The sequence below is a fragment of the Aphelocoma coerulescens genome, chromosome 3, assembly GCF_041296385.1.
Source record: "Aphelocoma coerulescens isolate FSJ_1873_10779 chromosome 3, UR_Acoe_1.0, whole genome shotgun sequence".
Taxonomy (NCBI): Eukaryota; Metazoa; Chordata; class Aves; order Passeriformes; family Corvidae; genus Aphelocoma; species Aphelocoma coerulescens.
Genome location: NC_091016.1, coordinates 44,846,766 through 44,874,491, shown reverse-complemented (window position 1 = coordinate 44,874,491; position 27,726 = coordinate 44,846,766). Strand labels below are relative to the sequence as shown.

General features: G+C 35.8%; 1 protein-coding gene across 2 annotated transcripts in view; it reads right to left on the bottom strand.

Moving 5' to 3' along the window:
* Window positions 1-27,726, bottom strand: part of TTC27 (tetratricopeptide repeat domain 27) — a 114,541-nt gene that overhangs the window by 7,520 nt on the left and 79,295 nt on the right. For both annotated transcript variants that reach the window (XM_069010024.1, XM_069010025.1), the window contains exons 11-17: window positions 24,746-24,841; window positions 22,549-22,671; window positions 15,431-15,658; window positions 12,138-12,236; window positions 10,451-10,503; window positions 6,259-6,424; window positions 3-200 (exon numbers count right to left, since the gene is read on the bottom strand). In XM_069010024.1, coding sequence (XP_068866125.1) covers window positions 3-200; window positions 6,259-6,424; window positions 10,451-10,503; window positions 12,138-12,236; window positions 15,431-15,658; window positions 22,549-22,671; window positions 24,746-24,841 — 963 coding nt within the window. The remainder of the gene's footprint in view (window positions 1-2; window positions 201-6,258; window positions 6,425-10,450; window positions 10,504-12,137; window positions 12,237-15,430; window positions 15,659-22,548; window positions 22,672-24,745; window positions 24,842-27,726) is intronic.

Sequence of the window (27,726 nt, the reverse complement as noted above, 5' to 3'; positions counted from 1 at the left end):
ACCTTGTCAATATCTTCACCACTGTCATTCTCTCCATTTCCATAAAGTTGGGCATAAAGTCTCCAGATTGCCCCATCATTTGTCACTCGTGAGGTGACTCTGCCGAAGAGCTCTTGCAGTTTCCCCTTCAATCCACTTGATACCTCTCCAGCACGATCTGCCAGACCATCCACTACTGCTCTGACTAGAATAGCCAGCACCTTATAAAAGCAAAGAGTTTTTTATTTCAGCTCAAATCAATGTCAGTATATATAATGTTATGTGTAATACCTGATCTCTATTAATGATTGTACCATATGACAAGTACAGAATTTACTAAGAAATACATGGAGTAATTCAACTGATTTAAACCTCATCTATAAGACTCTATGTTGATAAAGGTAAGAAGGCCAAAAATCTAGGACAGAAATCTGGGTAAAGGAAACTGTGGCAGTATCTTACAGGTATTTTCACCTTATAATACAGTTATAAAAAGATCAGTAAAAAGGCTGAGCCAAATAAATTCAGGCAATGGAAGACACAGTTGTTACAGGACCTCTATTTAACAACCTGCAGAAAGATGTACAGTGCAGAAGATGGAAACTGGAAGGCACTGGAATACCACCTTGGGAATCTCTGTTTTTAATGCACTTCTGGTGAATTACTAGTCAAATCAGTTCCATCAAACTCTTCTACAAGTACTCATTAGTGCCCATGCTTTTCGAATCACTGGCTTGAGAATGTGGGATCTGACCTGCAAAAATGCTGAGCATGTGCAGCTGCTGGTGGGAGCTTGGTTTTGCATGTAAGAAATGCTATATCATACCAGTCTTTTTGTCCCAAACTGGACACTGAAAGCTAGAAAACAGTGTCACTTTGCCTCAGTTTCTCTTCAGCAAAATGAGAAACAGCAAATGTAAATCAAGGCAGTATATCATATGATAAATTATAAGAAAATAAACCCCAGAAAAGCTGTGGCTTATCAAGAGTAATACCTGTCCTGTGCAGTGCATGAGACACAGAGACTGGGGAAGAAAAAAAGGATGAAAACAAAATGGAAGTTTCATAAGGCTTGCATTCAAGACAGGCCAGTTGTTGCACAAACACCTTCATGCTCGCACTTCCTAACTTGTGGCCTGTCATTTGGCAACTTCAATGCTTCAACATTTTTGCCCATGTGAAACTAACACTTAAAATGAAACCACACTCATAGCAATATTAGTATCAAGATAGTAATAAAGCTAAATTCAAAGATGACTTGTGAATAGCTGCAAACACTACAAATACACCACTGCTCTACTGAAAGTAGAATGGGATGCATCCTCACAAATCAAGATGCAGTTCACTGGCAGAAATTAATGCAAAAATTATGACAGTATCAAAGTATATTACATTTAGAATAAAAACACACCCAGTTTAGCATTAGTGATATGTCACTTTCCTAAAATAACTTTTCTTATACTGAATAACTCAATTAAAATGCATCTCAAAAAATAATGAGTTTTATCAGATACAGAAAATTTTTAGCAGAACAACCCAAATCAATTAAAATGGCTGATAATTTTATTAAATAAATCTAAGTAACAGAAGAAGCAAAACCAAATATATTCTTACCTAGTATCGTTTCAGAATTAATGATATCATAGTAACACCCGAACATAAGTTAAACAGCTCCCCTCTTGTCTGCCCCAAAACCATAGCAGTAGCTTATATTCCTTATAAAAGGGTATGACAAACTGTCGGTTCCTTCTTTCCAAGATATCTTAAGAGTCACTTAAGATATCAGAAAATATGATCAACTATTAATAGTCTGAAAATTCTGAAATTCATGTTATATCCATGATTTGGAATATAAGGCATCAAAGGCCATCATTAACCAGGTCTTCCATAAAGATTTGCTAAAAAAGCACCAGCAAGAGTTGATATTTCCATTACTACAGCACTGTAACAAAAAAACTAAGAGGTGCAAGAAGAAACACTAAACTATGTTCACTTTTGACAAGGAACTAGAATTGGTCCTAAGGATTCACACGTACATGTGTGACTTCTCAATCGATTTCTCAGTGTAACAAAACTGTTACTTGAAGTCCAAAATGTTAGTTCATGTGAATATCAGATATAATCATCAAAAGTTTTAAAGCCAATAACATTTTGTTCGTAGATGAAAAAACATTTACTTAGTCAGTAGGATGTAGCAGCTGTAAAATTACCACTATTCCCATAGAGTCCGGGGTTTGCTTACACTTTTATCATAATAATCAATTTCCTTTTTTTGTAATCCATCATGTAAACTTTGTAAAATGAAACTAGCATCAAGACCTGGATTAAAGGGTCCATTAAACAGTAATGAATCATTAATGCTACTTGGTTGTGCACACTTGTTAAATAAAGTTATTTCAAACTGCAAGTGAATTGTGCTAATTATCAAAAAGTATTAGCAGTGTAGCAGAGCTTTGCATTTTAGGTTACCATAAGGGTTAAAATTTGTATCTTTGAGAGATTTTAAACTGCCACTAAACTACTACAGCAATGCTCTGTTGACCCAAGATCCCAAACAAGCAGTAGAGGATTTTTTTGGTTGGTTGGTTGTTTTTTTTTCATGCCTCTTTTAATGAACTGGGCTCCATATGAACAGAGTTCATGTTTAGTATGACATCACACCATCTGCATTCCTCCTTCTCCATTGCTTTTGTGAATAACGTGTTTACCACAAACTGAACAAAAGACACCGTGAGACAAAACCTTAGAAATAAACCAAGTAATTTATAAATGCTGCGATTTTCATCAGTTAATCTCATTTCACAATTGTTCTCCAAACAACTTTTTTCATATAAAAATTCTCTTGGTCAAACCATTTTTAGATGCTTCACTAATACTAATCAAATTTGGCAGTGCTCAAGAAAGAAGAGAACCCTCAGATACCAGATCCAAAATGACAAATCTGCAGTCTGTGAGCTCTCCCCATTCCCCTTCCAAATTTAGGATTTTAAGACAATTGTCATTAGTGAGCTTCTTAATTGAAGTTGAGCTCCAGAAATTATTAATTCCTAACCTCACTTTTCAAAATCCCCTTGGAACATGCCCTTGTGGCCTTTTGTTAGAAATAGTCTGACAACACGAACTGCTGAAATGAGGATGTTACTTGATGGAAAGGGTACCAGAAAAACTTTGCTAGAATCTCAATAGCACAGAATTGCAAAGTGGAACCCTTTTTCCATACTTCTGTATTCATAATCTTTGACAGCACATAATGAAGATAGGGTTTCTGGAAACAGTGTATCTAAACAGCTTTTCCAACCACAAAATACCTTTGTCATTCAAAAGACCACAACATTCCAAGTAAAAAAGGTTGATTGCCTCCATGAGCACGCATGCGATGGAAAGTAGTACAATCAGCAGTTCCAGGTACATTTACTAGGTCATACAATAATTCAGAGACCAAATCAATGATTATAAAAGGTTAGGCTTTCTCCTTGAGTACCTTTTAGTGACTGATTTACTAGTGGAAACTACGGATAATTCAGTGAGCCTTTATATTTTATTACATAACACGTATATCAAAGGTTTTCCAGGTATATTTCTCAGCTTTGTGAACATTAAAAGATGCATGGAAATGTGAAGAATCTTAAGAACCAGGAGGGAAAGTAAGAACGTGTGCTTTTAACATTTACATACGAACGCTAGCAAACTGAGACTTTTTAAACTGCCCTTTGTAATCTTTTACTGCATTGTTGCTCATTTATAAAAAGCCCTTTAGCTCTTCCTGGTTCAGTTATATCTGCAGAATCTGTGCATACATATCTTCAAGCTTCATGATATCATGATCTCAGAACCTTTGCCACAGGGATGACATCATTAAATAACTAGAACAGAACAGAAGCAAAATTTCCCAAATCTGTGTTCTTTACTCAGAAGACTGGCACAAAGGACAACAATGGACTAACAGAAATCACCAAGAAAAATCTGAATGCTTTACTATTATTAGAAGAAATCAGTGATTTAAAAATATGACTTCATACTATTCTGAAATAAAATTTAAAAGTCTTATGTAAGTATAGAAATCAAGGGCATTTCAAATTCTATATTCAATTACATACTTGTAATTGATACATTCAGTCTCACAAGGGGTATTCTGCAACAATGATTATGCTAAAAGCAGTTGGTTTTCACAAAGAATGGAATCAATGACTCAGCTTGTTTCTTCCAGTCCTGTGCATATTTTTTTTTTAATTCCTACCTTGCTTCTCACCACTATGACATGTAGCTTAGTAGTCTATCAATTAAAACCTACGATGACTACAAATACTAAATATGACCTGAGTGAAGATCATACTCTGTTGAATGGAAACAATGGTGTATGTTTTCATTCACTCATGTTCATGATTTCACATTGTTAAAATACAATTGCACAAGATGGTTATAGATCATCCCTATTTAAAACAGTCCAGCTGGAAAAAAGGAGAGGCTTACCAATTAATGGTGAACTTTGTAAACAATTTCAGCAGAAGCTTTTATTTCTATCTGTTTTTTTTGTTTTGCTACAGAAATACTCTTCTCTTCCTTGTAAGATAATTGTTTCAAGCCTGAACTCTTTAATCAGGCTCTGAGGTTTTTCTTGGCAACTAGTAAAATCCTTCTAATTGAGGCAACTGTATTAGAAGTTACAATGAAGCCATAAAACACTTCACATATCAGAAGCCAAAGTTAAAATTAAGATGCAAAAAGAATTAAAGGAAGATAGCATATATACATCTGTAAAAGTTATAGAAGTTGTATGAGAACAGATGAAAGAAGTTATGCAAAAAAATAGAAATTTAATACAAGCAATATCCCCAAATACTTTAAATATATATAAATATACTACATAAAATTTGACAAATAACAGTAATAGGCGTCTGTATCATCTCCACATATCTCAAATGGGTAAATATACACAGAAACTTCTATTCCTGGTCAGCTGTCATTCTGTTTAAAACAATACAGTAGACCACCCCTAAAAATGCTATTTTAAATTGCAATTGAAAAAAAAATTCATTGAAAAAAGCCAACCATCTACAAGATGCTCCATGACAGGCCCTACCAGTACTACAATATTCTAGCTGCCAAACACACTAATCTTTACCACATATAACACAATTTTCCATAGACACTCTTTAGTGCCAAGAGAGTTTGAGACCTTTTGATGTTTAGCTATATCAAATCTAAAAGAATTTATTAATACAGAATGTTATCCTGTGCATGACTGGCTTTACTAGTAATAAGCATTGCACTCACGTACAATCTGTTACTAAAAAGTAATGCGAAAAAGTATTTAACATTCCTGCCCCACACGAACATGAGATGTTTCCACAATCACAACTAATTCTATCTGCTCTCTCTCCTCACCAATGGACTTAAATTCCCAAGATCCAGGAAAGCTACTTTTTATCTTTTTATGGGACAAGAAACGAAACATACTCCTGGGATCCGTGAGCAGCAGCAGCTGGTTCCTCTTACCCTGGTACTACACAATCTCCCGAAGAGCTCATAAGCTCTTCAACCAGATCTGTTAATTTTGCAAAGGCTCTTGGAGGTGTTTTACTGCTCCCCTTGAGAGATTCTTTGGCTTGCCTTTCAGATTCACCTTGCTATTTTCACTGAGTGTACAGAACCCTGCTTGGATCAGAAACTGGTTTCAGGCAAGGTAACATTCTAGCTAGAGCTGTTAAGGTAGCTTCTCTGGTTTTTGTCCAGAGCACACATTTACAAACACAAAATTTAACTGAACTTAACTGAACTACAGTGAGAGATGAGCAAAATACCTCTTTTATTTTTCTTTGGTCTGGTTTATTAAGAATCAATATTCTGACTATAATGCATTCAATCTACTTTCAAAGGCTCATTTGTACCATTTTCCAACACATGATAAAAGCTTCCCTTTCTTTAAACTACATAATTTATATTATTTCTGATACTGAGCTATGCAGGAGCAATACAGAAAGATGGGGTTATGCACTGCATTTTATATAAAAATAGGTCTTAAAACTGCAAGGCTCATGTGTACCCTTTCACAAAGACTGATGCAATATGGATGCAAAGGTTTTCAGCTTTGTCCAGTTTCATTTTAAATATTTATTCTTACAGTTCAAATCTCCAAAACTTAAATCACTTGCCTCTATAACTTCATTGCCATGTGCACTATGATTACTGATACCACTATCAGCAGCTATCGGCAATTTCTCTGTCTCAGAAGAAAAATCAGTGAACGTATAGGATGACTAACTATGAAAACTTCCCCACCTGTGTATCCTTGTACTTTTCTCTTAAGTCCATGAGCCGGTGATAAGCTTTAATTGCTTCTGAAAACTCTCCAACATCTGTACTGGTGAGAAGATAGTTCTCCCATATTTGCCAGTGCTCATAGTTGCACTTGAGAGCCTCTTGGAGGGTTCGAAATGCTTTGATCCTAATCAATAATAAAAGAATAACAGAAGTTGTTACAGAAGATTTCTACACTAAAATCAGTTGGCATAGTAGCAACTAAAAACCTGCTTATTTAAAAAATCACATTTAGAACACAGTGCGATGTAAAAGCTATTGTTGGTAATTTACAATGCTGATAATCCCTTAATCTCTCTCGCAAACTATTTTGTATTAGTTCATACACAACAGTATGCTCTGTAGTTTGACCTAGGTAACTTTTCTTAGCTCTCATAACTGTTCTTTTTTACAAAAATTTATCATAATTGTGCCATCTCTGTCAATATTGTCCTTTCCAAATTTTTAACTGGAACCATGAGAAAACAATCTTAATCATGCTGCAGTTGTAACACACATTAAAAAATTAAAAATCACTGAGTTCATGACAGATGCAGAATGGTTTTAACTTATTTAATCACACAAGAGGAAGGTTAACTTGACAGCTTTTTGTGATTTATTTTAAACATTTGTACACGGCAAACATGCATATCCAGGGCACAGAAACCCATCATTTTCAACCAGGTTTGTCCTTAGATCAGCTGGAAGGTTTACTCTCTGCTCCCTGATGCTGTGCTGCTCAGCAAAAATGTGTCAGAGCGGCCCCAAACACTACTAGGGTCCTTCTTCAAAGGTGCTGCCCAAGGACCCACCTCAGACTGACAGGAGAAAGTGTTATGGAATAAAGGTGGACAGTACAATTCCTATAAAATCATCATCAAGTTACAAAGCATTTTCATTTTTTCATATGCATCCAGTGCAGGCAATTCTTGACTATTCCCTCACCAAAGGAGAGCAGTAATGGCATCCTCGACAAGAAAATGCCATCTGAAGAATATGTTGGTAAGGTTTGTGAGCTTACTGTTTAAAGCCTTAAACATACTACCAAAAGTTGCAATAAATTTGAAACTTCAAAATAGCTCTGCTAGAGAATTGGAATGATACGATTCTTTCTAAGAGACTGAAGTGTACTCTCAGTTGGACAGTCATGATACGTAAAAAACCACAAAGGAATGGATTCATTTAAATTAAGACTTGAAACAGAGCTTTCCTAGGCTGGTAAAAAAATCTTCTTTGGGAAGACATGACAATACATCTCTTCTTAATAAATATCATATAATCTGGCCTGGTATCAAAATTTGCAATTCACTTGCTCTCTTTTGCTTGAGTAAGTTGTTAAAAGTGCTTTCTCTAAAGAAAGACAGCCCAAAGAAATTGTTGGTTGAGTTTCAAAAAGAGGGTCCAAGAGAGTGTAAATATCCCAGCAAAGACATTGCAATATATAAACAGTTGATCAGGCCATTAAAAGTCTGAAATAGCTTGGTCAGGGAAAAATGTAAACAACTGCCAATCTAAGGCCATGATATTTAAAGAGTTATCAAATACACACAAAGAGAGTGGACTGATAGAGCAAAATTATTTAAGGAGAACAGGTCATTTGGCATGGCTACAGCAGAACAGTCCACATGAAGGAGCTTCCCATGTCCACTCCCCTTTCCTCTGTCTTCTGATATATTGATAGATGTGATGCTGGTGGGCAAATGTACCAACAGTTGAGTTTCCTCCACTGTTAACAATCTCACTAAGGGATTTCAGACCCTGATTTTGCTAGATTAAATTAGAAAAGGACACAGTCCTGTTCCTTCTGTGGATTTTGCTACAATGGAAGTTGGGATCTGCCAGAGCTCTCTGACAGGCTGGAAGATGCTCTGCCTGACCCACGTATTGTTTCCACAACTGCTCTTCAACATCTCTAAGGTTAGTCTCTACCATCTCCCCCATCTTCCTGAAAATTAGGAAGTTATCAGGAGGGCAGATGCCAATAAGATGGCATGAAATGTAGTCAAGACATCAAAAGGATGGGATAGAAATAGTATTCCACAAATCACCACTCTTGCTATGTAATAAAATCCTCTAGATTCTCAAAACAAATCCCCTGTGTATTTAACCAATCACATAACGATGGAGTATCCTTAACCAGTTAAGTCAATTCATTCCCAGACAGGAAACAGCAGGCAGTATCAATGTGTTATCTGGTCTTGGAAACCAGGGGTCTTTCATACAAAGGACAGAGGGCCAGTCCCAGCTTGTTCTGAGAAATCTGAAACCTAGACTTCAAAGACCTCCTGGCACACAGAGTAGTTTTCTGGTAAACCAAAGCATGGAGTCTGTTTTCATCACAATTAATTTTTCTGGAGGAAATTCAGAATATACAAAACTTGTGGAGTCTTAAAAAGCAAACAACCCCAAAAACCAATAAACCCCCTGTCCTTTGGGTGTTAGCAAGTTGCTTGCATACACTTTTCAAAAAAATGTACTCATGTTTTATTTGTCTGTTGTGTGAGACCCTGCCAAGCCTTGGCCAAATGCACAATCTATGAGTGGGCCTGAATTAAAAGCCTGGTTGGAGTAAAGCTGGATTTTTTTTTTGAGGGTGTGAAAGAAAGCTATTTACTTAAATATCTTACTTTTGTTTTCCTTTTTAAAAATCCTCACTCCATTTAATTTTTTTTTCTTCTGGCAGGCTTAAAAAATAAGAATTTATGTATCCCCACACAAATTATTCTAAAGTGTACTGCTATAGATATTTTCTGTTTTAACAGAGAGCTAAACTAGCTCACACACAGTCTTGATCTATAAGTGACTACACAAATAATCAAAGAAGTTGCTATTCCACAGCAAGTACAAGCCACACTTGGCTATCAGCACATAATATTCACTTAAAATTTACTGTACATAGAGTCCTATCTCACATGATTCCTGTGGTGAAAAAAGCTCAGAAACATGCCCCCATTTATTGCTTTTACTACCATATCAAATAAGTTACAAGTTTTGTATGTACTTAGCGTATTAGATTGCAAGAGTAGATTAACAATAATAAAATTCAACCAGTAAACTGGAATGAATCAGTAGTTTCTCAGCCTTGTAGCAGATTAACAAACAGAAAATTATTTTGATTAAAAATACTTTTATGAAACAAGCATGAGCCAGTACACTGAGCATCTGACATTTTGAACTGTATGGAAAAGAAAGAGCAACTCTAACATGAATTGTGCATACTCAAGGCACTGCTGAAGATTGAAGGAACTACTGAAAAGCTAAAACAAGCTCTTGATTTCTATTACTTTTTAGCCTTGTGTAGTTATTTTAACACTTTTATCTTCTCCTCCCTCCTGCTCCCATTGCCATATCAATCTCCTGAGTCTATATTACTTCCCACTTTTCCCATGTATATTTATAAATTTATAATTTTGTGCAAGTTTATTATTCTTTCTCCCTTTTTTTACTTTGCCTCCTGACTATGTAAGCACATAAACTGATGTCAAATTTTGAGACAGTTTTTTAAAAATAAATTATCTTATTATTTTTCATTCTTATTCTGTTTCATTCTTTGGTGATAAGTTATAATGTGAAAATTCTTAAATATTAAATTCTTCCAGGTAAACTTTTATTACATTGAGTTGAAATACGAAATACAAAATAAGAGTGGTGGTCCACTTAGGTCAAAGCTTCTTGTATGAATTAGTTTTGAGGGAAAAGAACAAGGTAGCTAGCATGTGTGCAGATTTCCATCTGCTTTGGTATATAAAAACCAAACTGTCTGGTTTTCCCTTAGACCTACCGAGGATAATATACTATGAAATTACATAGGTCTGAATACATTGTTTGCTTGAAATGGACCTATGTTCTTAACTTCATGGTCAAAGTAGTTTTTATTATTCATCTTTATTATTAATGTTTTGCACTGGTAGTACTTACTACATCATAAATGCTTCTAAGAAGAAAAAAGTGTAGAGAGAGGCTGCTACTTGTATAAAGGTTACAAAATTATTTCCTTTAAAATAAAATAAATAGTTCCCAGTGATGCAACCTGAGAGAGAGAACTGAAGGGCTAAGGATTACAAAATATGAGTTAAGCACATTAAAATAATAAAAACCTCAATGTCAAAAAAAAAAGGAAATCACAATTATTTGTTTTGGAAGCAATATCTTCTAATTCTTTTGAAGTACTTACTTCTGTTTTAATCTGATATAAGCAGTTGATAAATTGTTCCAGGCCTCAGCATTCTGGAATGATAAAAGGAGAAGTACCAAAAAATTTATTCACTTACATTGTGCTTACTTGATAAAAATACATAGGTGAAACTACTGCCAAACATCATTGATTTTGCTAATCCGGCATATTGAAACATGTTCTACATGGCAGTTAAAATATTACCTTGAAATAGAAATTATTATATTAAAATTGAAATTCATAAATATTTGACTACATCAGCAACAACCAGGTATACAAATATCAATTAATTGCCTTGTGGTTGCAATACACTAAGTCAGCTCTTGCCTTCAGTCTCAGCTGTAAACAGGCATTGCCTTCTAGGATCTAGCTGGGATGGCTGGAAAGGTCAGTGCTGCCAGCAGCTCATCACTTCTCACTAGCTGGAAGCTACTTAACCTGCACCACTCTCTGTTACTGGGCAGAAAGGATCTGATGTCCCCTAAAGCAGCACAGGTAAAACCAGCAGAGATGTGCAGAGATGATTCCTGCCCTTTGCCTGACACTGCTGTAAATGTGAAGCCCCACCACTGAATTCAGCAAAGTGACAACTAGAAATGATTTGAAGAACAGAATCTGAGCACTGCAGTGAAATGTACTCTGGTACTGAGGCTATTCTCAGGCTTAAGGAGCATTTAACTCATGCTGGGAAACCTTTCTGAGACTTAATTCATGAAAATGGTCACGACACTGCTACAGCTGCACATGTATAAAGATAGGTTTTGCCTCCAACTGAGAGCCAGTCCAGCACCTTTTACTCATAAAAAACCCACCACTTAACCCATTGAGAAGTCAGGTGGCTTGGTCATACAAATACAATTAAATACAGGCCCTAGAGAGATAAATGAACCCAGTTTTAGTATCTACTTGGAAGTAAATTTACTGTACTGAACAACAACAAAAACCCAATATATAAAGTAAGAATTCAATTTAAATACAAGGTTGTCTGTATAAACATTTTTTTCCCCAAGGAAGTTATTGCCTTTTATAATAAAGAAAAAAGAATCCTCTGTCACCTCTCATTGCTTTCTCATTCTTTTCCCCCAGAGAAAAGAATTAATAACAATAGTTTCTATTGAGTAGATGGCATTAACTCTAAGCAAGCAACAAGCTGACAGTCAGGCCTTCTGGCAAAAGTATTGTCAGTGTATTCCTCAGGTAATTCAGCTGGCACCTCCACTGCCTCAATGCACATTCAAAAAACAGTATTGTACACATGCATGCCCTGCATCCTGAAAAAATGGCTAAGCTCCATTCTCCCTGTGCTCCTGAACTACACAGTTACAAATGTACTTGTCATACATGAACTTGACTTTATTTTTTTTTCAGGAGAATTTGATTACTTAGAGGACTAAATATTTTAATTTAATTTTTGTTTTATCTCTTTTTAGTTCTCCTCACAATCTAGCATAAAGAAATTTTTCAAATTTATTTTAACATTCACACACTCATATTTGGACAAAGTTAAGTACTGGGTAAGTATTTTTATGATGCCTCACAACAAAAATATAGCCTTCATGCACAAGTTTAATTTATTCAAAGGGCTAAGGTTAAACAAGTTTTTCATTATTGCTTTGCTTGTTTATAATGAAAACATCCGTGCTGCTTTTAGATAAGCCATCTGAATCATTTGTTCAAAAGTACATACATCTGGTTCCAATGTCACACAGCGCTGAAATGCTTTGGCAGCACCTTCGTAGCCTTCTAAAGCAATGTATGCACAGCCCAAGGAAAACCATACCCCTAGCTGGAGAGAAAAAATTAATGGTTACATATAAACATGCATATTTTGGCACCAAAAAAAAAAAAATTGGCCTGAATGAACAAACACACAACTCTTGTCAATTTTTACCTGTCTTCAGCTATAATAGTATTGTACTGGAAAAAATAATATCCTATATGCTGATTAGAGAAAAACTGTAGGTTCAATGTTTTAATAAATATGGATAAACAAAGGTGTTGACTACATGAAGACCACTTAACCATTTGTGAAGTGCTTTTTAACAGTCCATTTTCATTCACAGAAGAAGGGGATAGCTATTTAGAGGTTCGCATATTTTGCTTTAACTTGTGAAAAATCCACATGCACTTTATACTATTACAATTAGGTCAAATGATAAACACTAGAAAATGTTTTTCAAGGTAATCACATTTTCACAAAAAACATCACGAAAACCATCTCAAATGACCGAACATGAACAATTCAAAATTCCAACTCTTTCTACTTGCCAGAATATCAACCTTCTCGAGTTTCTATCACAATGTTTAGACATAGAAATGTACTTAAATAATGCTTTGCACAGAGAGCAGAACTTTACCAGTTCAGTAATCTTGCGTTTAAAGTCTTCAGTTGTTACAACCAAATACCACTCATCCATACAGATTCAGCCAGGGAGGAGAGCTCAGCACTTCCCTTCTCCACTCCCCCTTCTCAGGGAGATGCAGAGAGCAATAAGGTCATGCCTCAAATTCCTTTTCTCCAAATTAGACAAGCTTAAAGTCCTCAGCTGCTCCTCTCAGGATGTTCCTTCCAGTCAGCCCTTTCTCCAGCTTTGCAGCCCTCCTTTGGATGCTTTCAAGAACCTTCACATCCTTCTTTGTGGGGCTCAGAACTGCATGCAGTGCTCAAGGTGAGAACTGCAGACAGCAGGATAATCACCTCTTTTGAGCTGCTGGTTTTGCTGTGTTTGATGCATCCCAGGATTTGCTGCCCTCTTGGCTTCCAGGGCTCACTGCTGTCCAGTGGTGTGATGTGTGGGAATGGTAGAAAGCTGCACCAGTTGAGGTTTAGATTGGACATTAGAAAGCTTTTCTTTACTTAGAGGGTTGTCAGACACTGGAACAAGTCTTCCTAGAGGTGGTTGAAGCCCCAAGGCTGTCAAATGTTTAATAGGCATGTGGACAATGCCCTTAACAATGTGCTTTAACTTTATGAAATTGAGGGTTAGTTCCCAGAATATAGCCCAGAATACAAGTTAAACAGTGCTTCTGTAAAGGGTGAGAATAAAAAAATCACTGCATGTCTTATAACTGATGAGTAACAGCAGCACAGTCTCACTTCTGAATTTGTGCGGACTTTGTCCGCTGGAGAACTGACTCTGTGAGCTCTTTGATCTCTAAAATTGTCTGTCAAGCCTTGAAAGATACTCAGTGAAAACAAGAGAGGTGCATCTGTCAACCACTAGTTGTGTACTAGAACAAGTAATTCTGTGAGCAGCAGTGCTAATGAACACGAGTTTCAGGTACATTTGAACTGCAAGGCTTTCTTTTATTTGACTATTTGACTAAAGACTAATTCAGTGATCGGCTTATACAGCAAACACCTACCCCAGAGGTCTCAACCAAATTTGACCAGATGGCTAAAAAGTACACAAGATTAAAAGAGGGTTGAGAGAGAATGGTTTTATTCATTACATATTTTGGGGAATCACTTGCTGCAGTCTAAAAAACTCTCCCTTCAAAAAGGTTTCTGATAACCACAAAAAAATTAGAATTTCTTTGTAACAGGGAGTCTTGTTTACCTGATAAATTATTCACAATTCTGGGAACAAGTTAATTAATTAATTTCTTCCTTGCATTTAGAATCAATTTCCACTCTGCTTTTTACCCACAGACACCCTGGAATAGGAAACAATTCATTTCTGTAGTCATAGAATACAGGCAGAATTTAGAAGACAGTTATGTCAATCTGCACTATCTATCTGTTCAATCTGTTTGTTTGAAACAATTCAACTGAATCTTAAAAAGTGCTTCCTAAGCAACAAGAGGAGGAAATGTTCACTTTCCTATATGGACTGGCCTATTTTTCTTGGATTTCCTTTCATTCTAAACTTCCTTTGGATAGGATACAAAATAAAAAAGCATTTCAGCAGAATATTTTTCAGTTTTGAGCCCTATAGGCCATCTCCTGAAATGCTTTATTACCTGGAAATCCTCTTTGTTTCAATAAAATTCCTATCTAAGTAATACATATTTTTCTGGCATTTTTGGTCATTTTATTTTCCATTCTAAAGATGTTTATGAGTTATCTGGAGCTCATTTGAATAAGAATAGGACTCTGATTCATTGGACTAAAATAAGTCAGCAAAATACAAAAAAAGCTTCCTGATAAATGAGTTGAAAGGCTGAAGGCCTTTAAAATTTTTTTAAAGCAGAAGTCCAGCTAGTCATGTGGAACTTCAGCAGTGTTTGTTGGGGGGCAGGAAGGAGTAATACCCTGCTTTTACATGGACCTAGAAATGGCTATGAGGAGCACAATTTATATATATAAACAACCACAAAGCTGTTTTAACTTCTCAAGACCTTCCACAGGGTGAACCCTATTGGGATGGGATATAATGGCTGAGAAACTGAAACAAGATTGCAAAAGTTGTCTGCAGAAAGATCAGCAAGAGAAACCAGCCTCATCAAGAGAACTCTTTTCACTGCGGTTTCAGTTTTGATGCATTGTTGTAATAGAAGCTACTGTCATCACAAGTGCTTCTCAGTGACTCCAGAACAGGACAGACCAGAACATTCGAAAAACATTTCTGTGAAATACTGAGATCAGAGTCTGTAACTAAAAGCCAGGGCAAACTCAGACAGGGCAAAGGGACACTTTCATTAAATCTGCATTCTTCTTGTAACTGTTTTGCTTTATACCTTGTTCCTCATTTATTTGATGGCAATTATTACTTTGCAGTGGCTTCATCTCTTTGAAATAAAAGACCTTTACAGGCAAAGATTTAGCTGCATGCAAGGACCTGGATGCAAAAGGATGTCTTCATTTCATGCTACCATTTTTAGCCAGGCTTCCAAGTACATGGTGAAAAATTTGCTATGAACAGTAATAAACTGTTATTTTGACAACTGTGCCCAGAACTGTCTTTTTAAAAAAAAGCATCATCATTCAAAACTGAACACACAAACTAAAACCAAAGCGTATGTGCATAATTTCCCAACCTGCATAGGGTTGATCTGTACTGAACGTTCGAAGCACTCCACACATTCCCTGAATTCCCGGTTGCGGAGATGGAGGAGGCCTTTGGAGCGCTGGGCACGGGCGCTGCGGTGCCTGGAGAGCTCCCAGGCCTTGTCGTAATACTGGTGGTCTTTGAGAACATCACCAAGCAAACAGTATAATGATGGTGTTTCCTTCTTCTCCAACTCCCGCCTGAGTATTTCTTCCGCCTGTTAAAGAGCAACCAACACATAAGAAGACCATTTATTTTCAGTTAATTACCTACCTTAACAAACACTGCTTTAGCACCTTGCAATCATCAGCTGAAGATTAAGAAGTAGGGCTAGTGAGGAAATGGTACCTTCATCCAACACAGCATCAAAGATAAAGTCTAGAAAGAATCTAGTTCCAAACTGATTTTTTAAAAAAATATACTTCAACATAATATGGTGGCTTTTGGTTTAACACACCAAAGAAAATTAAATCGTGAAAACAAGAAGCAGCTTACTCCTTTTTTCATGTCTTAGGTATGTATTCTGTCCCAAGAACAAACATCAGTCCTGGACATCAAACCAACACCTAATTCCCAGCAATGCAGTAGCAGCACCATTAAGGTATCTGCAATCCTAGAAGTTTGTAATGTTTTACATGTCCTCGTAAGTACTCTTGCAATGACTCTCACTCCCTTTTCTCTAATTGCTCTTTTCTGAAAACAGTGATTTCCACTCTATTATATCTGAAGACACATCAACTTTCATACTGCTGGTTGTGGAAATGCTATGCATTTACATAAGATACAGAAATTATAAATTTATATAAAAGTTTGAAATAAAATATATTCAAAATATATACAGCTTTATGAAAAAGAAGACACAAGCTGTGTCTCCCAGACATCTATTATGGGCTTTAACTAACTTTCAAAAGCTATTTTTCTCAGGGCCACTACCTTTCCTCTAACAATAAAATTATTGTCTCTTGCTTAAACATGAGATAGTCTGCTTTCTGGGGATTTTTGAAAAGATAAATACACTGGACATATGATCTGTTGTTCAGACTGAACTGTTACCTAGGTCCCTCACTGCAAAAATGCAACATACACAATTCAGATCAGTACAATTTTTCTCTTAGAAAAGACCGACTTGAACCATCTGAATCAAGAAAGATCCAACACAGCCTCCCACAGAATTAAAGTTTGACATTGTAACTCTAGTCATTCTTCTATCATAGCTCGTTTACCTAAAAGGAACCCTGACATCATCTCTGCATTTAAATTATTACTGCTTTTCTTGTGTAAGAATTGCTTATTTTGACCTTTAGATGATCTTTAGAGAAGAAAAGTTTTTTCTTCCAATCAGTAAAATTCATCAAACCTATCTGAAAATCATCTTTAGAAAAATGGCTGGTTTACCTTGTTTCGAAATATCTAATGCATAGCAATTTTAGCATCTCACTCTTGCTATTATTTTTGTAAAGTAACAGTAAAGTCTACAAATATTTGAAGTGCAAAAGTGTGAAGAAGGGTTTAGATTTCTAGAAGGATCTTAAAATTAGCAAAAATAGAATCCCATTAAGAAGAAAATTGGTGACTAAATATTAGAAAAATAACTTGATAGCAAGAGTTTTTAAGTGCCTGTGGAACAGTTCTCGAAAAAAAGCCAAAGAAACTTTATTTAACAATTAGAATTAGCCCAGCCAAAGCACTAGAAAAATCTTGCCTAACTAGAAGGCTGTACTTACAGAATCATAGAATGGTTTAGTTTGGAATGGAATTTGGATATCATCTAGTTCCAGCCCCCTTGCCACAAGCAGGGACTCCTTCCATGAGACCAGGTTAATAAAAACCCTAGCCAGCCTGGCTTCCAGGGATTTGGTTAAGGTGCAGTTTACTTCCGCTTAACTGCCTCCATTAGTTGCTGTAACATACTAATAACAGATATTAAAGAAGATTTTTCTCTTCTAGAGCAGAGTGCTTCATTTTTGCAGTAACCACATCAGACACCAAGAGATAAGGTGGGGTTTTTTTCCTGTTCAGATAAAGAAAGAAGACTGAAATGTAGCTGTGTAAGGAGATGTAGGGTGAAAAGTGCATTGCAAGCCGCTTCTTCACCACTTCCTCTGCAGGGCACTCCCAAGCTCAGACTGCTATCCTGTGGCAATGCCTAGATTAGAAAGACAACCACTCACTAATGGTATTTCACATTTAAGAGCATAAAACCATCATGTTCTGGTCTAAGCTTATAAGAATTCATTGCCAACATAAGTATTTCAGCACACAGATAAAAGAGAGAATTAAATAAGCAGAAGTCTGACTTTTTCTTCATCTGGTCAGCTATCTGATCACCTCTCTAGCATGTTGCGAACATTTTTATTACTTAAATCTTTAAAGTCTAGTACAAAGATCAAACTAAAAGAAAACCCCTGTGTTATCAAAATATTTGTCTTCTACAAACCAGATAATACTTTAAAACTGGATTTCTCATTTTGTCTAGGATTTGGAGGGGGGAGGGAGAAAGAAAAAGAAGAATCCTTTCTCCTAACTTTGTGGCAAAATATTTTCAAAAAATCACATTTAATCTTTCATAAGAACCCTGCTTCTGCAAAAACAAATCTTTTCTTAACAACACAAATTATCAAGAAACATTTTTCACACAGTGGACGTAATATATGTAAAAGAAATACAGCCACTAGAGATTTATTCTTACCCATTAAATAGATATTAATTATTAATTTGCATGTTTTATAACTAAAATTTATATCTAAATTTAGTAAGATTTGATATGAAAATTATTAATTAAATTATAACTAAAAAAAAGAAGCTGTATAACCCTCACTGACTGAATCAGATGCATTTATGACAACACTGCTTTTTCACAGCACAGTCTGCACCAGAGGGGATGGAATTCAATACTCATCTCAAAACTCAGTTGATTTAAACACAAGAAAGATTTAGGCTCTTATCTTGCCTTCTGGACTACTATGGGTGGTATGGGATTAAATTAAACATGCAACATGTCACAAAAATCCCCAATCAGTAAAGGGAGGTCTGGTTTAAACAAAAGGTGGTGCCTTCTCATGACTCATCACACAGATTCCTGGAAACCAAGTTTAAGATTCATTCTGCATCTGGCTTCCCAACACTAAACTTCCACTTGCCATCCCATCCATGCATTCCCATGCTCTTAATTTATCTATTTCCAAAAAGATCCTATTACCCTCACTCTTCATTGATCTACCAGTACTATTATTTTACAATTCATTCCTTTGCTAGCTCAAACTATTTCCTAAAAAGTCTTCATTTTTCTGCTTGCACATAATTTTCTTGGCTACCAGAGAAGTAGCATGAAAAAGCAGAACAGAGGAGCATGGAAAAAGGCATTAAGAGAAATGGAAAGCTCTTTGGTTTTCATTTCATCTTCCCTGTAATTTCATGCAAGACCTTGGGCGAGACATTTACTCCTCTTTCTTAGCTTAGTAACTGTAGGAACCCAGAATGCCGAGAATATTTCTCTGCCTGTTCTTAAGGGTTTTTACCCCCCTGGACACCACTGGTATAGCTTTAAACCTTGGAAAAAATTACCAACAGTCAGACAACAGCTAGAAAATACAGTGGTGTGAATTAGAGTATAGACTACAATGTAAAATTGTCACAGGGTGAAAAATTTAGAGGTTTTGGGCTTCTCTTTATAGTATATAGATAAAAGTAAAAAATATCAAAATGGAGGATTGTTGTTGTTCTCTAAACCTTCTTCTTCTTCTTTTACCACTCCATATTCTGCAGTAAAAGTAGTTTGGATTGATTGGATAAAAAATTCCGCAGTTCCTAGTCGTGTTACTGAATAATTGGTAAGAAAGTAAAAATAATGTACGTTTTTAGCAGATATTGGTTAAAATGTCTTTAAAAAGCTGTGTAAATCTTGATAATTAGTCTTTTTCGCTCTCACTCCTTCTTTTCCTCCCTCCATGCTGTACCTGGTTCACGCTAGTGGCTCAATTTCTCTGATAAGACTTAATAAACATCTATCTAGAAGCATTGAAACTACAGAAGACATCTCGCTTTATCTTTTAAGCACCTTGCAAGGACTCTCAGCAAATCCTCTCCCATCAGGAGAGGCTCGATTTATGGCACGTTAAAGTGTCAGTAACCACATACAGGAGTGCTCACCTGCCTTCTACAGCTGTTACTATATATAGCGGAATTGAATCAAGTTCTCCAAGGAGCTCATGCACTAATCAGTACAGTACTGCTTCACATCTGGGAAACCATACCTGACTTTTAAGGTGGGCTTTTGAGTTGGGCTTTTTCACCGTAATTGTGTTTCCTCACTCAAATGTTTTGAGGTATCTGTGTCATGCCATGACAAGAAAAATAACCCTGTAGAACGTGGATTGCTGGGGTATGTTGGTCTAAAACCAGACTCTGTATAATGCTTTATACTCTGATGAGATGATGGAACAGAGATAGGGCTGTAAACAGGTTGCTGTAAAATGGAATATCCATCTGATGCCAAATGGCAGATCTCAGTATAATCTATCAAAGATCAGCAGCTACCACGCTATAGAGTTCTTGCAAGGGAGAAAGGCCACACTTCGAGTGGAAGAACTGAAAAGTCACATCTCTGGTTCACTCTTTCTTTTTCTTTTAGCATGGAAATAGTACCATTTTTAGGTGGAAGAGACATCTTACACCTTAACCAGATAAGGTTGTCTGATGTTAATAATACTCTTGAGATCTCTGGGTCCTTCTGACAGTTGAAGGGAGAAGGACACTTTTCAACACCAGTTCTCACTACACACATGGACATGCCTCCTTTTGCAACCAAGTCTGTTAAAGCAATACAGTGAGTAAAATACTTCCGTGAGAAAGCCACAGCAACTATCAGCATACTGCATTCAGGTTTTATAATACCTTTTTCTCCTTGTTCTGTGCCATTTGGCTCACTGCTTGGCAGTCTATTACTCTTCTGTTGACTCATGTTATAATACTAATTTCTACTAATTTTGTTCAGCTTATAAAACAAATGCAGAGCCATATCTAGTAACAGTAATAAATCCTCAAAAAAAGTTTGCTAAATGTTAGTAACATCTTACTCTGCAAAATATATACTGCTACATGGCCCTGTTATAACCAAATGAATTATGTATTTTCTAACAGCATAATATGGACCTTCACATGGTCTTATCTACATGCTCTGTTTCTTTATCAGCAGATCATTCCAAAGTAGGAGGAAAGAAGGTATGACTTTGATGTGCGAGTACTCATCAAACACATTGGTATTGCTGATATTTGGCAGTTTTATTAGATTTTTCAGGATTTATATTCAGGTTTTCTATATAAAAGCATTTGTGACTGAAAAACACACAGAAGTTTGTTGTTTTGCACAGATATATGCCAAGATCATTAATGACATGATTATCCAGTGGCCAACATACATACATGCATACATACATACTCTAGTAGATTTTCGTGCATTACTACAAGAACAACTACCATGTTTAAAAACATCAGAACATTTCTGGTAAATATAAGCAGTTCACACTCGGAACATTTTTCAATAAAGAGCAGAAATATTCATTCCCTTTGGTATACAGCTACATGTTTCTAATTTTCTGTCTTTTTTGGTCCAAAGCTAGCTTTTTTCCAGCACTACTGTTATTTCATACTTACACAGCATTTTCTGTTTTTCAAAGCACAGCACAATCCCTCATTCTGAAAGCATTTCTAAGCAGTTTCCTGTGTCAGATATCCTGTCCTATTCTCTAAGTGCCATTTTCATAACTCCCCAAGGGCAGGTTGTGAATGTAACTAGGACAGAATGCATTTCCAGGAAATGGAAAATACTGACCTCTATTTCTCCACTGTACTGAGAAGATTGTGATATTAGCATACTACCCCCAAGGCATGCATAATGTGGCACAGAATTTGCCAGCAAGACATATCTGTCAGTTTATAATGAACAAAATCTAGGCTTTGGTGCATGACAATTAGAAAAAAAAAATTGAAGTATGAGACATCCTGTTTTTTTTTCCATCAGTTGAAATTATATATCTCTATTCATTAAGCTTAAATTATGTTAGAGCATAGTCTTTGTGCTTATGGTGTTGTAAAGGCACATGTACATTCATATATTTAACGCTACCATATACCGAACAGAGGGGAAGGAAGGGAAGAAAAGAAAAAAACTATTTTTGTCTGAAATGGAATACTTCTGAAATCTATATAAATTCTGAAAACACTGCTTGATACCATAAGTTCCTGTTACAGCCTGTGTGAGAGTTTGCACCAGAAAGAGAACCCATCTAAAGTTACATACAAGTAGGCAGTGCTTCCACATATGATTTTCTAAATTCTTCCTACCATTGCTCTAATAGTAAAAGCAAAATTATCAAAAATAGGAAGGCTAATGTAGCCTGTTATCAGCAATTTTGAAAAGTTATGTCACTGATACACAGAGTTAGGTGATGGCTTTTAATTGTCTTTGGAGCTGATCACACACAGTGGTAGCAGTGCTAAAGAAATGATGGAGAAGTTAGGAAAACATCAACACAGAGTTAACAAGCAAAGCCTTTTAATCTTACACCACTTCTTGTTTCAAGTGTGTGATTCTGTAATTTGAATACGTTAACATTAAGTAATTAAATACATCAAACACTGATGTTACTCTATTTAAAGTGTTTTAAAAAACTACAGCTAAAAGTTTAAAATCAAGTGGGAAAGAAAATTAATATCCCCTCCAGACAGTTTCAGGACTTCATCATGAATACTGCTACAGCTTTCTTGAAATGCCACATTACACCCTGCTGCCTATCCATAGAAGTTAATTTAATTATCCTTGAATATTTTCAAGAATCACTATAACAACCTTCTTGCATCTCAAGGTGCTTCTTATTTACCACCTTCTATTTCATGTGGCTATTTTACTCCAAGTCAATTTTTTTAGCATTCACAGGTTATGGCAAGCTCTTATGCCATGTATCCATTTTTCTTCAGTAGACTTAGCTGTGATAATACCCATGTAGAAGTGAGTGTCATTAGTGATCTGCCAGCTAAAGCCAGCCAGTCCTTCCCCCTTCAGATGCTATTTCAAGATGGGATCTCAGCTATATAAAACATTTTTCTTACCTTTCCATGTTGTCCTGCTCTTTCATAGCAGATTACTGCATCTTCCCACATTTCCAGCTCCTCAAATATTTGTAAGGCAGAGCTGGTGCACCCCAGCTCAAAGAGTAAGTTTGCAAGCTGACGCTGGAAAAATAAGAAATTCCAGGTAACTGAAAGTAGGTAAGCAAATAATGTCTACGTTTTAAAAATATGTAAGAGGCATTTCTGACACCAACAAGAAGCAGACAGATAATATGTAATTATTCTCCTGAAACTTCAGGTTGGAACCTCAAACAGTGTATACACCTCAAAAAACCCCCACCAACTAAATAACAGTTGTTGTGCTTTGAACAATTTAACAATATAATACAAAAATAGAAATGGACATGGCAAGAACAAATCGACAGAGATGAATTTCCAGCCCTTAAATGAGGCCCATGAGGCTGGAGAACAGCTGCAGCAGCATGTTGGGAATACCGAGTGGGAAACAGAGGCCAAAGCAGGGAATTAAAGCCCCTTCTAGCAATGCTTTGTCACAGTAATCTGTACCTGTGGAGAAACAAAGAGAGAGAGAAAGGCTCTGATACAATACTATTCAGTAGTTGTGAGAAATCACTGTCCCAAACAGCGACTGCGAAAGGGTGTTAGTTTTCACCCAAATCAATATTGGATTTGAGTTTAGGTTCAACTCCCTAGTTGAGTTCTCCTCACAGTTCAGTCAGCCTCTTTGTTATTTCAAATTCAGCTATTATTTCAGTGTACTAATGAGAATAAAAGAGCAATATTTTCAAGTCAAAAACAAACACTGCATGTTTTCATGACTTTGAAAAGTTACCTTTGGTCTGTATTTTTTAAGAGAAGACTAAAATTGCGAATAGGTTTAATCCTTTGAAGAAAGGGTAACTTACCGTGTGTGAGAGAGTTAGGTTTGCAAAAATAAACAGGAGCATTCTGTGTAAAGACAGCAACTTATGCTGTAAGACCCCATACAGTTAACCTCTGCAGTGGGCTTGGTGATCCTGAATGGACCTCCTGAAATTTTCTACCTATGTCATGAACCTATCTTTATTGGTTTGGGTTCAGTATCGGTTACAAATCCAAGGAGTTACTAGAGGGGAATAGACTAGTAGTAAAAAAAATATTAACATCTGGCTACAACTCTTTGATATAAATATGCAACAAACTCTGAAAACCTCTTTGTTAGCTTGATGCTAATCACTTAGGAAAAAACATTTGCCATTGTCTAAAACTAAATCTCATTAATGTTTAATTAAATTTGCTCAGTTATATTTGGTAAAATTTATATATGCAATGTGTCTTCACTACTACGACTAGAAGATTGCAGTCATCTTTCATTACAAATCCCTATTTAAGCATTTCTATCTTTGGCTTAGAAAACTGGTTTGGATTGAAAATGCCACTCTGACAACTGGAAATGAAAACCACACTTGATAGTTATATTGCCTGTTGAAAGGTTATGTAGAAAAACTTGAGAATGCTCGAAGAAGATATGATTGGTTAAAACAACATGCATTGAAATTAGAAATCAAAAAGGAGTAAAACACCATTAAAAGTAAACCAACATGAATATCTTTGGAGTATGCAATGTAAACAATTTTCTCAAGTTTTTTAAATACAGCATCATAAGACTTTAGTGTGTAGATTTCTCTTCTAGAAAATCAAGATTAACAGTGCAGTTACGGGTATAAAAAAAATCCTGTCAGTACTAGTAAAAGAGGGGACTGTCTCAAAAGAAAAGCTTTCTCAGCTCTTCAGTGTGCTGTTGATTCCCAACCTGGCTGATTTCACCATGATCAACTTCCCAAAGTGAACTTTAAAAGACAAGAAAGATGCAAGCAACAGTAGCATAAGCAAACCAGTAATAAAAAGTAAGACAGCAGGAAGTTTATTTTAATAGGACATATGTTTGAAGCTTGCAAACTTCAGTCTACTTTTTACTGGAGGAAAAAGGAAAGTAAAGAAGAATTGCACTAATAAGCAATTACTCCTGTGCATGACAGAACAAGACATCTGAAAGCAAAGCACTGTAGAACTTGACTTCTCTCCAGAAAAACCTGGTGTATGTTAGGTTATGTCTTTATTTCTACAGTGTTTCAACTCCAGGTCACATCACACTCACTTGACTATGGAGTGATGCAACATCAAAAACAACCACCACAGACTTTTAAGTAAAGATTGAAATGGAATTGTTTCACACCTGTATGGCCCAATGTGGAGGCACCTGACAACAGTAGAAAATCTTCATGCGTTCAGATACTGATGTATTTGCATTTTCAAACTGGTCTGCAAGCGCCTGTAAGTGCAAAGTATATCCAGATTTAGTATTTACTTAGACTCAATCAACCTAAACCCCCCATAAATTCAAAGCATTCAGACTTTCAGGCATTTTTGGCATAATGGAGAATTTATAATCAATACCAGGAATAAGAATCAAATTTACAATCCCAAGCAAACACTTGCAGAGTAAAACTGCACCAAATATTAAAGTGACTCTGCCTAATGCATTTCAGTCCTTAGCCAGTTTTCTCCTCTAAGACAGAACTGATGTGCTTTAGGCATGACATTTCTTATTAAAAAGAGAAAGACAAACATGTTATAGTGGACCATGGTTTTGGAAACAGTTCTAATACAGAATAAATTATTGTGACTCGGCATACAATTCAATTCAGGCTATTTTTTTTTTCTTTTGGTGCAGCTTTGGATTGTTGAAATATTTTCTTCTGAAGCCCTTTGAAAGAGAATGGTAACTTTCACAGAGAAAAACTGCACCAATTTTTTCTCTGAAAATCCACTACAAAGTTATTTAAATCAAAATTCAATAGCAAGAAAAATACAATATTAAAAGAGGCTATAGACAAAAAGGTCATTACGAGTTTTAAGATAAGAGAGAAACTCTCTTCAAATGCCAGTCACCATTAAGTAGCAAATTTAAGGTCAGAGTATATATAAGGGAATACTAAATTACTTGTTTTCACATGATTCACCTATTGAAGTCTCACTTGTAACTCAGTCAAAGATTTACACAAGGCGCTATGCAGGTCAGAATTTTTTCAGCTTTCTGAAAATGAACTCAAAAGGAAAAAATGGATAGGATCACTTCTTTCTCTCTCTTTCTAAACCCATCTGTTGGTTACCCAATCTGTATTAATAATGCAACTGACAGCTGCATAAAATCAATTCTGTGATTCAAACTGCTAAGCATCTTGTAACTGCTATTGATGTTAATGGGATTTACTAAGTGGCTTCATTCTTTTAATAAGAAAAGAAATCACAACATGCAGCAATAATTTAGGCTCTAAGTTGATGCTTAACCTCTTAATTTTAAATACTAATATTTCATCTTACTCACGTTCTTTTTCATAAAATTTTCTCCAGAGGCCTGTTCCTACAGATTATCCAGACATCTGTGCCAAGCAAATGGCTGAGGTATTTGTAGTAAGAAAAATGACAGACTAATAAAACTGCATTCCTTTACACAGTTTCAGGCAATCCAAAAGAGTCAGATGAAAATAAAGCTTTTAAAGTAATATTATTTAATTTTAGAATTTACTTGAATATAAACTATACAACAAATTCTATTTGCTGTTTTAGTTCTGCTGAAATGTTCTAATGCAATGCTGAAGCACATTTTTCTATACTCTGTTGTAATAAAAATTAAACCAAAAAATTGCCCAATTCCTTGGGTACTCATTTTACAAGACCAGACAAAGTAGTAAAATACAGTTGAAAAACTTAAAAATAATAATTGCTCTAAGCCTTAGCAAAGCATGAAAATCCTAAACATGCCCTGCAAAATAATTCTTTTGAGAACAGGAGACGAAAGGCAAGAAATGTTTTAAGTGAATCAAAATAGCTTTTTTTCTTTTTTTAAATTTTTGTCACCCCTTTTAAATTTCTATTGTTCCAAGAGAAAAACTGAAATACACAGGAAAATATTTTTTCAGAAGAACATATTTTATTTTAAAATGTGTGGCCATATCTTTTCTACACTTCACAAGCAGAAAAGCCTAATGTAAGTGACATGTTAGAGGAGCATATGATTGTTAACAAGTAGAATTCTCCCCCTTCCCAAAACCAATACTGTACTCGGTTCAGAGTTCTAACAAAAACTGAAAATGTAGGTAGAGCATATGCAAATTACACATTCCTTAAGAAGAGTAAATGGCAATGAACTTAAAAGTCCTAAAACCCCATGGTTAATGCATTCCTTAATACATTGGAAAAATAAGCTCTGATAGTTCTGCCTACTACTGAAGTACAGAAAATAAGTTACTCCAACTTTGAATTCTATGTTTCTGAATAATGCCTGAAGAAAGAAAATTTGGGTTGTATAACAGCAAGAAAATGAGAATCCTAACACTATTGCACAGCTAATATCTAATAGATATTAGATCATAGAACAATAAATCAATAAAATCAACAAGTGTGCACTGTCAAGTGAGCATTCTTTCTCATGAATAACCTTCAACATAAATACGCTGTAATAAAAAAACCCATGTAAATACAAAATACTTGCAAGACAGTCAGATTCAAGATTTTGGGCCTTATTTTAACTTGAGACTCAAATTCCTGCCTTGGAAGTTGTTAAATAGAAATAGAGCAGAAACCAATTAAAATTCATAATTCTAAATTATGTGAGTTCTTCCACAGCCCGCATTTAAAAACATTAACAGGTTACTCTCCCGCCACGTAACACATCCTTTTCCCAAGGCTAGAGCTGTCATAGCAGTGAGTTCTCAAGTCAAAAAACACAGTCCAGAGACACATTAATCCAGTCTGGAAACAACAAAACCAGATAATTTTGATGAATTTCATATCATGGGCAAAGATGACACTATTGCCACAAGAAAGCAGGAAAAGACAGCTCTAGAAACTACAATTCGCTCTCCCCACCTCACACCCCAGTCTCTGCTCTAAGTAGTACAATAGGTTGCCTGTTTGGGATGAGCATACTATGTTAATTTGAAATGATCACAGTAGAGCTTTTATTACTTTACTTATCAACCTCAGTCTAATCACTTTTCTAATCAATCTCAGCTGGTAATTATCCATGACTCAAGTACATGAAGCTTGTAAAGGACTTTTCCCACCCTGGACATCATTTTCCTATGTTCATTCCCATCGTATATTCTAGCTTTGCTTCTATGTTCAACATATGTGCAACATCACTAAAGTCCT